The sequence below is a fragment of the Rhinatrema bivittatum genome, chromosome 3 (assembly GCF_901001135.1).
Source record: "Rhinatrema bivittatum chromosome 3, aRhiBiv1.1, whole genome shotgun sequence".
Taxonomy (NCBI): domain Eukaryota; kingdom Metazoa; phylum Chordata; class Amphibia; order Gymnophiona; family Rhinatrematidae; genus Rhinatrema; species Rhinatrema bivittatum.
In genome coordinates, this window is record NC_042617.1 from 283,969,694 (window position 1) to 283,982,999 (window position 13,306).

Sequence of the window (13,306 nt, forward strand, 5' to 3'; positions counted from 1 at the left end):
AGGTGAAAACCAGAAAAGAAATAAAGTCACATAAATGAAGTCAATAGACATTTTTTATTAAGCGCACATACAAGGCTGTGATCCTTTTCTAAGTGAACTTCTTTCGGTAGCGTGTTCTATAAGTGGGGTGTAGCACTGGAGAAAGCCTTGCTCCTGTCCTTCCCAGGAGCATCTTGGTTAGTGAAGAAATGCACATGAAAGCTTCCTGATCAGATCCTAAAGCCTGGGATAATACATATCAATGTACATGATTCTTCCCTCTCGGGGACCTGAAACATCAGCGTTAGAATTTTAAAAGCTGGTTCGAAAGCAGACTGCAAGCCATTACAATTCACTGCTAGGTGAATTTTCAAAAGGATTTACAGGTGTAAATATAACTACTACCATAGCAATTTTCAAAAGCCATTTACCCACATAAAATGCAAATCCTATGGGCAATTCAATGGTTTAGAATGTAGCAATTTTCAAAAGCCCACTTACACAGGTAAAGTGCATTTACACGTGTAAAACCCAGTTCTCCCCCCTAGGAAATTAGATTTGAGGGCACAATTATTCCTGTTGTGACTGAGACCAAAAAAAACTTGGAAATTCAGTTGGTCTCCAAAATGACATTGAAACCAGACATTAAATCTTTGGCAAGGGCTGCTTTTTTTAAATTGCAAACTATTCACCCTTTAAAGTCTCTGTCGTTTCCTGTAGACTTTCACTTGGGGGCCCAAGCCTTAGTGCTTTCAAAAGTAGCCTACTGTAATGCCCTCTTTCTTGGGTTACCTAAGAATTTGCTACATGTTTTACAGTTGATAACAAAATGTTGCAGCAAGGGTTATCGCAGGAGCTAAATATTCTGACCATAATTCCCCCTCTGCTATGCATTGGCTTCCAAATCAGGAAAGACTTCAATTTAAACGGTTAATGTTTTTTAAGTCCTTGCACTTTAACAATTATCCTTTTGCAGATTTTATTGATTTTTATCTTCCAACCAGGTCATTGCACTCCGAAAATCAGAATGATCTTAGAACTCCTTCTCGTTCAGTGGCAAAACCTCAGCAAACCAGGGCATGAGTTTTTTTTCCCCACATTCGTCAAGTACTCTGGATTAAATTGCCTCCTGAATTAAGAGCGTATGAGGATTATACAATTTTTAGAAAGCAACTAAATGCTAACTTTTTTTTACGCGAGTGTATGCTGTTTGAAATGTAATTTGTTTTATTGTATATAATGTTTATAAAATTAAGGTAATGTCTTGATGTGCTGATGAGTGTTATATTGTAATCCGCAATGATCAGTTTGTTAATTGGATTTAGCAGACCTTAAATACACTAAGGGGTAGATTTAAAAAAAAACACGTGCGTACGTCCATGCGCGCGCTACCTGGTGCGCACATGTGGACGCACAATTTTATAATATGCGCATGCTGGCGCATGCATCTTATAAAATTCCAGGTCAGCGAGTGCAAGGGGGGGGGGGTATAATTTAACAAATTTGCGCGGCGACGCATTGGGGGCCTTCCCCAGTTCCCTCCCAGTCCGCTCCAATTAAGGAGTAGACGGGGAGGGAACTTCCCAACCCCCTACCCTAAACTCCCTTCCCCTTCCCCTATCCTACCCTCCCCCTATCCCCATCCTAGCCCCCTCTCCCCCATTTTTTTAACACACGTTTTGCTCCTGCAAAGGAGCAGGAGCAAGTTGCGTGCATCGGCACCCTGCCGGAACGCGATCCCGTGGCACAGCTGCAAATAGCCGCTGTACCGGGCGCCTCCTGCCCTGCCCCTCGGACCGCCCCCTTTTAGGGCCCTGGCACTTACAGACGTCCCGGGGTTTACGCGTGTGGCCGGGCCCACGCGCGTAAACCCCGCAAGCTTCCATTTTCAAATGGGCCCGGCCACGCAAGCTTCCATTTTCAAATGGGCCCGGCCACGCATGTAAACCCGGGATTTACATGCGCCGGGGTTTTAAAATCCGGCCTTTTATAAATAACCTTTGAATAATTTTGTGTCATTGGCAAATTTGATCACCTCACTTGTTCCCATTTCCAGTTCATTTATAAATATTTTCAAAAGCAGTGGTACCAGAACAGATGCCCATGGCACTATACTAATTATCATTTTCCATTAGGAAAATTAGACCTACTCTCTGTTTTCTATCTTTTAACCAGTTCCCAATCCACAGTAAGACACTGCCCCCATCCCATGACTTTTTAATTTCCTAAGAAGTTTCTCATGAGGGATTTTGTCAGTTGCTTTCTGGAAATCCAGACACACTATATCAACTGGCTCACCTTTATCCACATATTTATTTACACCTTCAAAAAAAATGTAGCAGATTGGTGAGGCAAGACTTTCCTTGGCTAAATCCAGGTTGGCTTTGTCCCATTAAACTATGCCTATCTGTATGTTTAGCAGTTTTTTCTTTATGATAATTTCTAACATTTTGCCTGGCACAGGCTCACTAGTCTGTAGTTTTCTGGATCACCCCTTGATCCCTTTTTAAAAAACTGGCGTTACATTAGCAACCTTCCAGTCTTCAGGTACCATAGATGAATTTAATGATAGTTTACAAATTACTAATAGCAGGTCCACAATTTTATTTTTTTCAGTTCTTTCAGCACTCTGGGATGTATACCATCTGGTACAGGGGATTTGCTACTCTTTAGTTTGTTAATTTGCTCTATTATATCTCCAAGGTACACTAAGATTTGTTTCAGTTCTGCTGAATCATCACCTTTGAATGTCATGTCTGGTATGGGTATCTCCCATACATCTTTCTTAGTAAAGACCAAAGCAAAGAATTTATTTAATCTCTCTGCTATGGCCTTCTCCTCCCTTAGTGCCCTTTTGCCCCTTATTCATCTAATTGTCCAACTGACTCCCTCACAGGCTTTTTACTTCAAATGTACCTGAAAAGTTTTTATTATGAGTCTTTGCTTCCACAGCAAGCTTCTTTTCAAATTCTCTCTTTGCTTTCTTTATCAGTGCTTTGTATCTGACTTGCCAGTGTTATGCTGTTTCCTGTTTTCTTCATTTGGATCCCTCTTTCATTTTTTGAAAGTTGTTGTTCTGGCTAGAATAGTATTTCTCACCTCACCTTTTAACCTTGCCAGCAGTCATTTGATTTTCCTTCCACCTTTTTTAATGTGTGCAATACATCTAGTCTGGGCTTCCAAGATGATATTTTTAAACAATGTCCATGCCTGATGTAAAGTCTCAAATCTTTTCAGCTGCTCCTTTCAGTTTTTTCCTAACCGTTTTCCTTATCTTAGCAGTCTCCTTTTTGAAAGTTAAATAGTATCGCAGTAGATTTTCTTAAGTGTCCTCCATCCAGTTATCAAGACAAATTTGATCATGTTATTATCATTAGTACCAAGTGGCTCTGACACCATTACCTCTCACACCAAATCATGCGTTCCACTAAGGATTAGATCTAAAATAGCTTCCCCCCCCCCCCCCCCCCCCCCCCCCGCTTGTCAGTTCTTGTACCAGCTGCTCCATGAAGCAGTCATTTATTTCATCTAGGAACTTTACCTCCTTAGCATGTCCTGATGTGACATTTACCCAGTCAATACTGGGGTAATTGAAATCACTGGTTATTGTGTTACTAATTGTGTTGCCTTTCCTAATTTCTGTTAGCATTTCATCATCGGTCCGTTTTGGCCAGGTATCCCCACTGCTATTTTGTTCCCCTTCTTACATGGAATTTATATTTATTTATTTATTTATCTATTTATTTATTTATTTAATACATTTATATACCATTTCACCAAGTACTAGAAATGACCGAAGCGGTTTACAATATTTTCAAAAGAAAAAATTTAAAATAAAGTAAGTTTATAGAAAATAAAATAAAAACGGATCTGAAATAAAACTTACTTAACTAAAATAAAAACCAAAATTACATTAAAACATCATGATCAAATCCAATAAACCAAAATTTAAATAAAAATGGATATAACAACATTAATTTATAAAAGAAACTTAAATAAAACACAACAGTTTGCAGACTTATTTAATATTAGATTGACGGCTAAGCGACTAACCTTTCTAACTAGTATCTAGAATACTGAAGGCTTCTTTGAAGAAATGAGTTTTTAAGGCTTTTTAAAATTCTTTTTTATTATAAATTTGCCTTAAAGGGTCAGGCAAGGCGTTCCACAATATGGGTCCCGCAACTGAGAATGCTCTATGTCTGGTGACGTTTAAGGCGGCCTTTTTTAATGAAGGGACTTCTAGGAGATTTCTTCCTTTTGATCTAAGATCCCTAGGAGGTTTATAAATTCTGAGTTCGGAACAGAGCCAGGTAGAATCGATATTGTTTAGTAGCGAGTGAATAAGATTAAGAATCTTGTATTTTATTCGATACTTTACCAGCAACCAATGTAATTTCTGTAAAACTGGGGAAATGTGTTGCCTCAATGGAGTAGCTGTAAGTAGTCTTGCTGCAGAATTTTGAATAATTTGAAGTGGTTTAATGGTGGATTCAGGTAAGCCTAAATATAGACCATTACAGTAGTCTATACCAGAAAGAATTAAGACTTGCAAGACTGATCTGAAATCAGTTTGATCTCCTTGTTATATGTAACTTTATACCTCCTCTGATTATTCTACTGTTAAATGGTTGATAAAATGTTTACCCCTTGTTTCATGTAAACCGATTTGATATGACACCTGTCATGAAGGTCGGTATATAAAAGAATTAAATAAATAAATAAATAAATTAAAAAAAATAAATAAGGGTCTTAATCTTTTACCACATTTAACTTAAAGAATGAGTTTTTCACAACCTTAGAGATGTGTTGTGTAAGTGATAAATTTGAATCGATCCAAACTCCCAAGTTCCGGGCGATTTTGGTAATTTGGATAGTATCTTTTCCCAGCTTGATATTTACAGGAGGAGCATTATTGGAATTTGATATAAAGCTCAATCTATAAAGATTCCACAATGCATTTTGTTTCCTGAAGAACTTTTGTCATATTTAACTATATGTCCTATTTAACATCTAATGCCACCCCTCCACTAATTTGATCCATCCTGTCATTGCAATATAATTTGTACCCTATCATAGTGTCCCATTGGTTATCCTCCTTCTATGAAGTTTCTAAAATGCCAATTTTCAGGTGAATTTTCAACGGAGTTACACATTTAAGTGTGGCATGCTATTGTAGCAATTTTCAAAAGTGACTTAATGCCTGTAAAGTGCCTTTACACATTTAAAACCCAGTTTTAAGCATGTTTATGCTTTTGAAAATCAGGCCCTATATCTAACTCTTCATTCAGTGCTATGCATTCTAACTCTCTCATCTTATTTTTAGACTTCTAACGTTGGCATACAGACATTTCAAAATATGTATTTGGTTTGTATTAACAACCTGCTAATCAGTTGACAGAGATAATTTGGAATCTTTCTGCTCTCTCTTCTCTTTACTTAAAATCAGCTGGGCTACTTTAGCACTTACTGCAACCTCTCTGGCAGAATGCCCTAACTTCCTTGTTTTGTAAGTATCCTTCAAAGATACATCATTCCAAACCATATGTTCCTGAGCAACTGTCTGCTTTCCCTCATCATCTAGTTTAGAAGCTGCTTTATTCCACTCTAGTTAAGGTAGAGCCCATCCTTTTGGAAAAGGCCATACCTTCCTCAAAATGTTGCCCAGTTCCTAACAAATCCCCCTTCCCTGCACATTTGTCTCATCCAGTCATTAAGACTCTGGTGCTCTGTCAGCCTCTGCGGTCCTGCACGTGAAATGGGGAGCATTTCTGAGAAGGCTACCCTGGAAGGTCTGGATTTCAACTTTCTACCTAAAATCCTGAATTTGGCTTCCAGAACCTTCTTCCTGTCATTGGTTACTCGCATGTACCAAGACAGCCAGCTCTTCCCCAGCAATGTAGAAAAATCCTAGCTAGGTGACCCGTGATGTCTGCCACTTTCGTGCTAGGCAGGCAAGTTACCAAGTGATCCTCATGTTCACCAACCACCCAGTGTCTGCATTCCTAATGACCAAATCACCAACCACAATGGCCGTTCTAAACCTGCCTGGTCATCTAGGCACGTGGACTCAATCTCTGAGGGTTAGGCGCTTTTTGCACTGAATGCACACATACAGCCTCTCGCCAACTGGTGGATAATCTCTGTGCAAAAGACTGGATAGCATCCCTCTTGCTGTGTCTGTATCTCAATTTGGTTGAGTTGTTAACGATTCAAAATTTCTAAAGGAGTAGACATGTTCAAACTAATCTAAAGAATTTTTATTCTATTGGTTTATTTTATGTTTGGGTGTTCATGATCCTCAAGATACTAAATGTATTCTACTTACAACTACCTTGTAAGTTTTTTCTTTTTGTTTTGTAGTTACCTGTTAGTGTATCAGATCTGTTGCAAATCTATAGGTGATGGTGTGTGTGCCTTCTGGTCCTCTGCTGTTCAAAAGAGTGTAGGGGCTGTGGATGCTGAAACCCAGATGGCTCGTGTGTTTTCTGGAGTCCTGTGCTGGAGCTGCTGGGAGTAATATGCAGCTGAGCTTTTCAGTCCGCTGCTGTTGGAAATTGTGCAGGGACCGTGGAAACTGAAGCCTGGGTAGCTCGCGGTGTCTTTTAGAGTCCGCTGCTAGGGAGGGAAGCATTGGAGGTGCTTGTCAGGGATGGTCTGCCAACCACTACCTCATACCCAGATCCTAAATCGTAACCCATTGCCTGAACTAGGGACAAAAATAAGTAGTGAGGATATATAGAGGGTCCCTACATTCATGTCCTCCTTTAATGCTGAATCTGATATAACTCCTAGATTTTGCACTTCTGGTTTTTCTAATAGCAGAGATGCAGTGATGTTTTGCATTTTAGAATTTTTCACCCAGAGTATTTTGGTCTTGGCCAGATTTATTGCTTGAAAGCGCTGGTTTATTATAGCCACACTGATTCAGCGGGAGCAGTTCCTAAAGGGAGGGGGATTTGTGCATCATTACTGCATCGCCGATATTTAACCCGAGATCACTTCATTTCCCCGAGTGGCTGGCGATAAGTGTTTACAAGAATTGAGCAACGCACGGCTCCTCTGGGTACGGCATGTTGCAGCAGCAGTTATGGCTTTTGAGATACTGTGCCCTGTAGATCCCTACAGATATACTCTGAGATCTTCCCAGGAGATGGGATCTAAACCAATTAGAAGCCGTGTTCTCCAAACCCAGATGGCCAATCTAGTAAAATAAAATAGTCTGTTGTATTAAATCACTCAAAAGATCTAAAAGGGCAAGTGGAGCGAGTGTCAGCTTCATTAGTAGAGCTGTTCATTTAAAATGGCCCAAGCTTAAATCACATTAAGCCAAATAAAAGTTAACTTCACCTCAAGACGTCTTGGCCACATGACCGTATCCCCTTTCTGTCTCTCTCCCTCTCCAGGTATAAAAGGGGCTTGTATCTTCAAGGGGACCACACACTCACTTCAGAGCAGAAGTGATCGTCAGTTGCTGCTGCCTCGCTTGCTCTGCTCTTCAAAAAAGGTGCAGGCCGACCTGAGGTTCCCTTGTGCCCCACATATGCGGGGGTAAAAGGGGATCTCATGTAAGCCAGCGCCCCGAAGAGAAGGGGTGGGCGAGCTTTTGGGCCCAGAAGGCCACATTAGGTCCAGTGGGATCTGGGAGCATGGGGGCATCCAGGTACGGGCATGGTCAGCCATGGTAACTGCTTGTCATGGTATTTAGTAAGGGCCGGACACCTTTTAGTAAATACCGTATTAACATCAGAACACTAATGTGTAGTTTTAGCACACTTTACAGTAAACAGGCCTCCTCTGATGTTTCTTATTACTTGAAGGTGAATTTTTTTCTTTTTGGTTTTTGTAATGAAGCAGATACTAGATACCTAACTATAATTGTAATATACTTTACTTTTATTTAAACATTAGTTATTTGTAATTATTCTCTGTGGCGTCCTGTTTGAAGTGCCAATATGAAGACCACTTAATCGGCACCATAGGTCATCATGCACTAAGTGGTGATTTTATATTTGTGCACGTATGTAAGTAAGCCAAGGGTGTTCCTTCTGAGAAATCTGTAGTATTACTCCCTCCCCTTCCCCCATCTACTTTCTGCTAACTCTGGGTGGGCGATTTTTATGTGGAACCAAAGAATCTGTGTGCTTCATTAGGGAGAAGGAATCACCTTGCATAAAATGTCAAATGCTTTTTCCTTGATGACATCTCCAGAGAAAGTTGTTCACCAGACGCAGCTGCTGGTTCATGGTTCATGGGCTGTGGCAATCTCTCTGAAAGAGCAGCCAGCAGGGCTGAGAGGAGAACACGGAGAGCACTTGAGTAGAATTCATTTCAGAAGAATGTGTTTGGCAGCTTCTGGGAAGCTGGGGGGAAAAAGATGGCATAAACATCTTGGGGTCCTTGTTTAGTGAACATTTTTTTTTTTTTTTTACAAGGACATAGAAGGAAGGGGAAAGCCTTTAGTAAATCAAGCCCTTAATAAACTGCAATTGAAATTAGGTCATCTGGAAAAACTCCTGCACATTTCTACGCAGTACCTTCAAAATATTTTTCGGTTCATCGTCATCTCTTTCTCCTTGCCTCGTATTTTATCCATTTTATCTTTGAGAAGTGATTTCCTTCTTATAGAAATAGGCACCAAAGGTTGCCTATAGAGACACCAAGACACTAGAAAACGCCCAATGAGTAGAAAGGCATGGCATGACAGCAATTATTCTTTCTAGACATGACACTGCCCTGACGCAGCATATCGCGAAACGTTGCCAACGTCGGAGTTTCTAGTGTCTTGGTGTCTATAGGCAACCTTTGGTGCCTATTTCTATTAGAAGGAAATCGCTTCTCAAAGATAAGTACTTCTGATGTCACTCAGGCAACTGTTTTTTGTACCGATAAAGTTGTTACAATCATATTTAAAATTGCTTCACTGGCAACTCACTGTAGTGCCTTTGAGATTTGTTTACCGGGCAAATGGTATTGTATAGACCGCAAGTTTAAAGACACACAGTGGCACCTGCTGTTTTGAATTGTTGCCGGCTCTGAATTAGAAAAACTCAATCGATACTAGAGCTTATGTAGCCAGTTTCACAATAGCGATAGTTTTTCAGTATGTGTCTAAGAGCATTTTAATAAAATTTATAAACACAAAAAAACAAAAAAAGTAATTTTTCCAGTAAAAATATATAAGAGGTTTTATGACCGATGATTGTACTAACTGGTTCATATTCTGATTAATTCAGAGAAACACCAGTGCTGAGATCTTTTTCTCTATTTTTACATTTAAACAGTCAAAAAATAATCATTATACACCAGCCATTTTCTAGTTTATTGGAAGTTAGCCAGAAGTCAACTGTCTGCATTCCCAGCCAAACCCAAGATGCTGCAGATTTTAGGAGAACAGAGAAGATGATGTCACAAGTTTGAATTTTACGAGCAATAACTGTATTTTGTCATTGGATGGACTTGATGAATTTGTCTTGTGTTTCCTGGTTTGGGAGTAGATTTGTTTTTTTGGGGAGGGGTTCTGATTTGCTTCTTGAGAAGACGGGATTGGCAAATTGGGAAGAGTGTATAGAAGTGGGTCACAGATTTAATTAGAACAGATTTTTTACGGTGTGGTTTTTATTCTTTTTCATAGAAAACTATACTGGACAGACGGAGACAATATCAGCATAGCCAATATGGATGGCACTAACCGGAGCACTCTGTTCAGCGGTCAGAAAGGACCCGTGGGTAAGGCCAGCAGGTTACAGCTCTCTGACTAATGTGTGTACAAAGCCGAGTGGCATGTGCTGAACTGATGATGCTTTTTTCCTCCTTCTTGTTTTGTGCTCCGGCTTAAAGGCCTCTCCATTGATTTTGTGGATCAGAAGCTGTACTGGATCAGCTCTGGCAACGGGACCATTAATCGGTGCGAGCTGGATGGAAGTGGATTTGAGGTCATTGACGCCCTGAAGAGCCATCTGGCCAAAGCCACAGCTCTGGCCATCATGGGTAAAAAGACATCTCCAGTAACATCATTTTGTAAATCCTTCCCACAGATGCTTTTGGATAGGTCTCTGGGCATAGGCTTTTGGAAAGATGTTCTTCTTGCTTCCTGGTATTTGTTTATTTATTTAATCTGTTTTGTTTTAGTCTCTTAACTGATGAGGGGCAGATTTAAAGGTTTCGAAGCCCTCTGTATGGAGGGTACAGGCAGTGTATTAGCTAGATCTAGCAGTTATCATTATTTTACAGATTTGAAAAATGTCTTCAGGACTTACTCGCGAGGGATGACGTGGAATCCTCCTGCTGCTGCTCCACCACCCAGTAACTGCTGGGAGGGGAAAGGGTGATGGGGAAAACACAATGAGAGCAACCCGTGTCTGCCTACTACAACCCTTTCTCTGTCCTCCTGGGCCCCCATTGGGACCTGAAGACATCATCTTGTCCTGGTGGGGCCTTGATCAGGGGCCCGAAGATGTGGCAACCCACTGTCAGGGCTCCAGTCTGTGCCCAAAGACATGTCGCCCTGCTGGGGCACCAGCTGGGGCCAAAGACAATGCCTTGCCTGCTTTATTATCCCCTATATTAAAACAGGAGCACTTGCAAAACTTCCTCCCCCATCCCCTTGCCTGCCACCTGAGACAGACCCCTTTTCGATGATGTAGGGCAAGGGTAGACAAGTTCAGTCTTCAAGAGCCACAAACAGGATGGGTTTTCAGGTTGCCTAACATTGAATTTGCCTGCACTGCCTTCGTTGTATGCAAATATATCTCATGCATATGGATATCCTGAAAGCAAGGCCTAGTTGTGGCTCTTGAAGACCTGAATTGGCCACCTCTTATTAAGGGTGTACTTATGTAACAGCCCGCATAAGAAAGTTGGCAAATGAGTGCATATGTTACACTAATTTTCCAAATGAACTTCCGCGCATACGTGCGCTTTGATAATTACCCCTCCAAAGCTACCTGTACACAATTACATCTGCAAAATTGTTTGCCACACATTTTTCGAGGAAGTGCAGTTTTGAAAATCCAGAAGGGTATGCAACTCTGTCCCCAGAAATACCTTCTCTCAGTTTGGGTAAACGTTAGTGCATGCAGGCTATACCCACATTAATTTACCTGCATATCAGGCGGGAAATGTTTATAACAAATCCTTTTCTGCAGATAAAGCACTGCTTTACCGAGGAAAGTGCCTTTGAATTCCCATATGAAAGTTCCAGAGCCCCCTCCTCCCTTTTTCAGACATGCTGCCTGCCTGCAACAGGGGAGTAAGCAAAATTGTTCTCACAAAAGAGCTTTAGGTGTGAAAGATTGGTGCAAGATTGGTGACTAGGAGTGATGAAGCTGTATACATAAGGGAGGATTTACATCCATCCAAAAGGGTTGTGAAGCCCCTTGGCATTCCTTTCAAGCTGATAAACTGAGCAGAGGAGGGGTCAGTGCAACCTGGTCTCCCCCCCACCCCTCCCCCAAACAAAGGAAATGTACGGTAATGGAGGTTCCCCCCTGCTGGGATAAAAACCTCAAATCAATTTTGCAGGGATATCTGGGAGACAAAAATCTGATGTAGATGGGTAATGAAATGGCTAATGGACACAGAGGTAGGGAACAAAAGAAAAGCGAGAGAGAGAGAGAGTGGCAGAGCATCATCTTGGATGTGTTACCCGGTGTTTTAAAGCTTCTTAAATAAACTCCCTTACCTGGAGGCCACCATCGCAGAGGCAGGCTTGGATGTGTTGGCGAGCACTGGAAACCAAGCTAGGGATGTCCACCGCCCAGGGTAGAATCTCTTCAGAATAGTGGGGGAAGGGGAAAGGGGGTAGGGTAGCTCTCTCTACATTCGGGTCAGATTATTATTTAAAGTTCAGGAAACAGTTAAAGGCCTAATTTGTTCAAAAAAACCTTAGAATTAGAGTCAGCCTTTAATATCATTGTATTGGAACCCCTTCCCCACTTTCCCAGCATTTGAAATCAGCGAGAGGGTTGGTTGTGTCTTTTTTTTCCTGCTGCCCACGTCTCCCCCTCATACTCGGCAAAACTCCAAGCTGGACCTCTTTCCCTCCCCACCCCCTCCTCCACTCCTCTTGGTGATTTGAAATGTCCTTTGCGGCCCTTCTTCCCAAATCTTTCAGGATCCCCTCTTCTCCATACTGTCAGGCAGCAGTGAAAAGGGGGAGCACTGAGAGAGGCAACAAATCTCTGTGTAGGGGAAGAGGGGGGGGGGGGGGAAACAGGACCAGAGCGGGTCTCTAAGGAAGTTTAGCAGAACTGCACAGAACAAAAGAGTGGCCACCAGAAAATACAGGGGGAAGAAAAAAGCAACCTACCGGCAGAGGAGGAGAAGCAGAATTACCAGGAAAACAAAGGGAGTGCTTAGAAGAGCAAAGGCCCAGAGCAGGAGCTAAAGCCTCCTTTGGCTGTAGCCAGGGGGATTTTGAAAGGGTCTTCTGTGGGGAGAGTTTGTCCCTGCAGAAATGGCCCTTGAGAAAACCGTGAAACCGATGGGCCCCCCCTCCCCCCCCCAAAAATTGTGTGTGTGCCCTCCTGTTTGCACTCTTACGTGTGCACGGGGGAGAGGCGTGCCGGGGGGGGGGGGGGGGGGTGTTGGAAGCCGGGCAGGGCTGGGACTTTACACGCATGCTTTTTTTTTTTATTTTAAAAGGGTGCCCGTAAATGCTCTTTGGCAGAGCGGTGTGCGGCCGATGGCAGGTGTAATGGCGTGTGCCTGGTTTCTCCGGGGAAATAAAAACAGGGGGTGGGTAAGAGTATGGGGTAAGGGTGTGGCCTGCTTGTTACAGCGGTTGCTACCCCTAATTGATTAGGGCTGGAGGGTACTGGAAGCCAATAGTAACAGGTGGTGAGAGAAAAAAAGGGGAAAAAAAATGGATAATAAGTGCGTAGCTTGCTGGGCAGACTAGATGGGCCAGTTTGGTCTTCTTCTGCCGTCATTTCTATGTTTCTATAATTTTCAAAGCGGACGACTCGAGCGAATGAGTCCGCTTTGAAAATCGGCATTGATTGCCGGCTAAGTTATGCTCTTGTTCCGAAATTACCCACATAAGGGGGAGGGAAACCCAAGGGTGGAGGGTGGGGGGGAAGTAAGAAGAAGATAAAAGGAGAGGCTGAGCTCAGCAAAGAGGAGCGGGACCAAGGGGAAATCTTGAAGCAAGTTGCTCTGCTCAGTAGTTGCAAAAGACAGGGATAACGACGTGGCCAAGGCAGGCGTACGGGACTGCGATCTTTCATCATCACGGTTCCATAGCTTTGCTCGCCGCTAAAGAAAAGGATAGCGCAGCACCTAGAAGTCAATGGTTTACCGGACGCTAGCCAACGGGGGCTGACAG

At 42.3% G+C, this 13,306-nt stretch overlaps 1 protein-coding gene across 1 annotated transcript in view; it reads left to right on the top strand.

The window, feature by feature from the left end:
* The window catches only part of LRP1 (LDL receptor related protein 1), a 657,378-nt gene that overhangs the window by 357,254 nt on the left and 286,818 nt on the right, over positions 1-13,306 (top strand). The window contains 2 exon segments of the mRNA XM_029594881.1: positions 9,614-9,708; positions 9,820-9,969. Of these exon segments, the coding sequence (XP_029450741.1) occupies positions 9,614-9,708; positions 9,820-9,969 (245 nt within the window).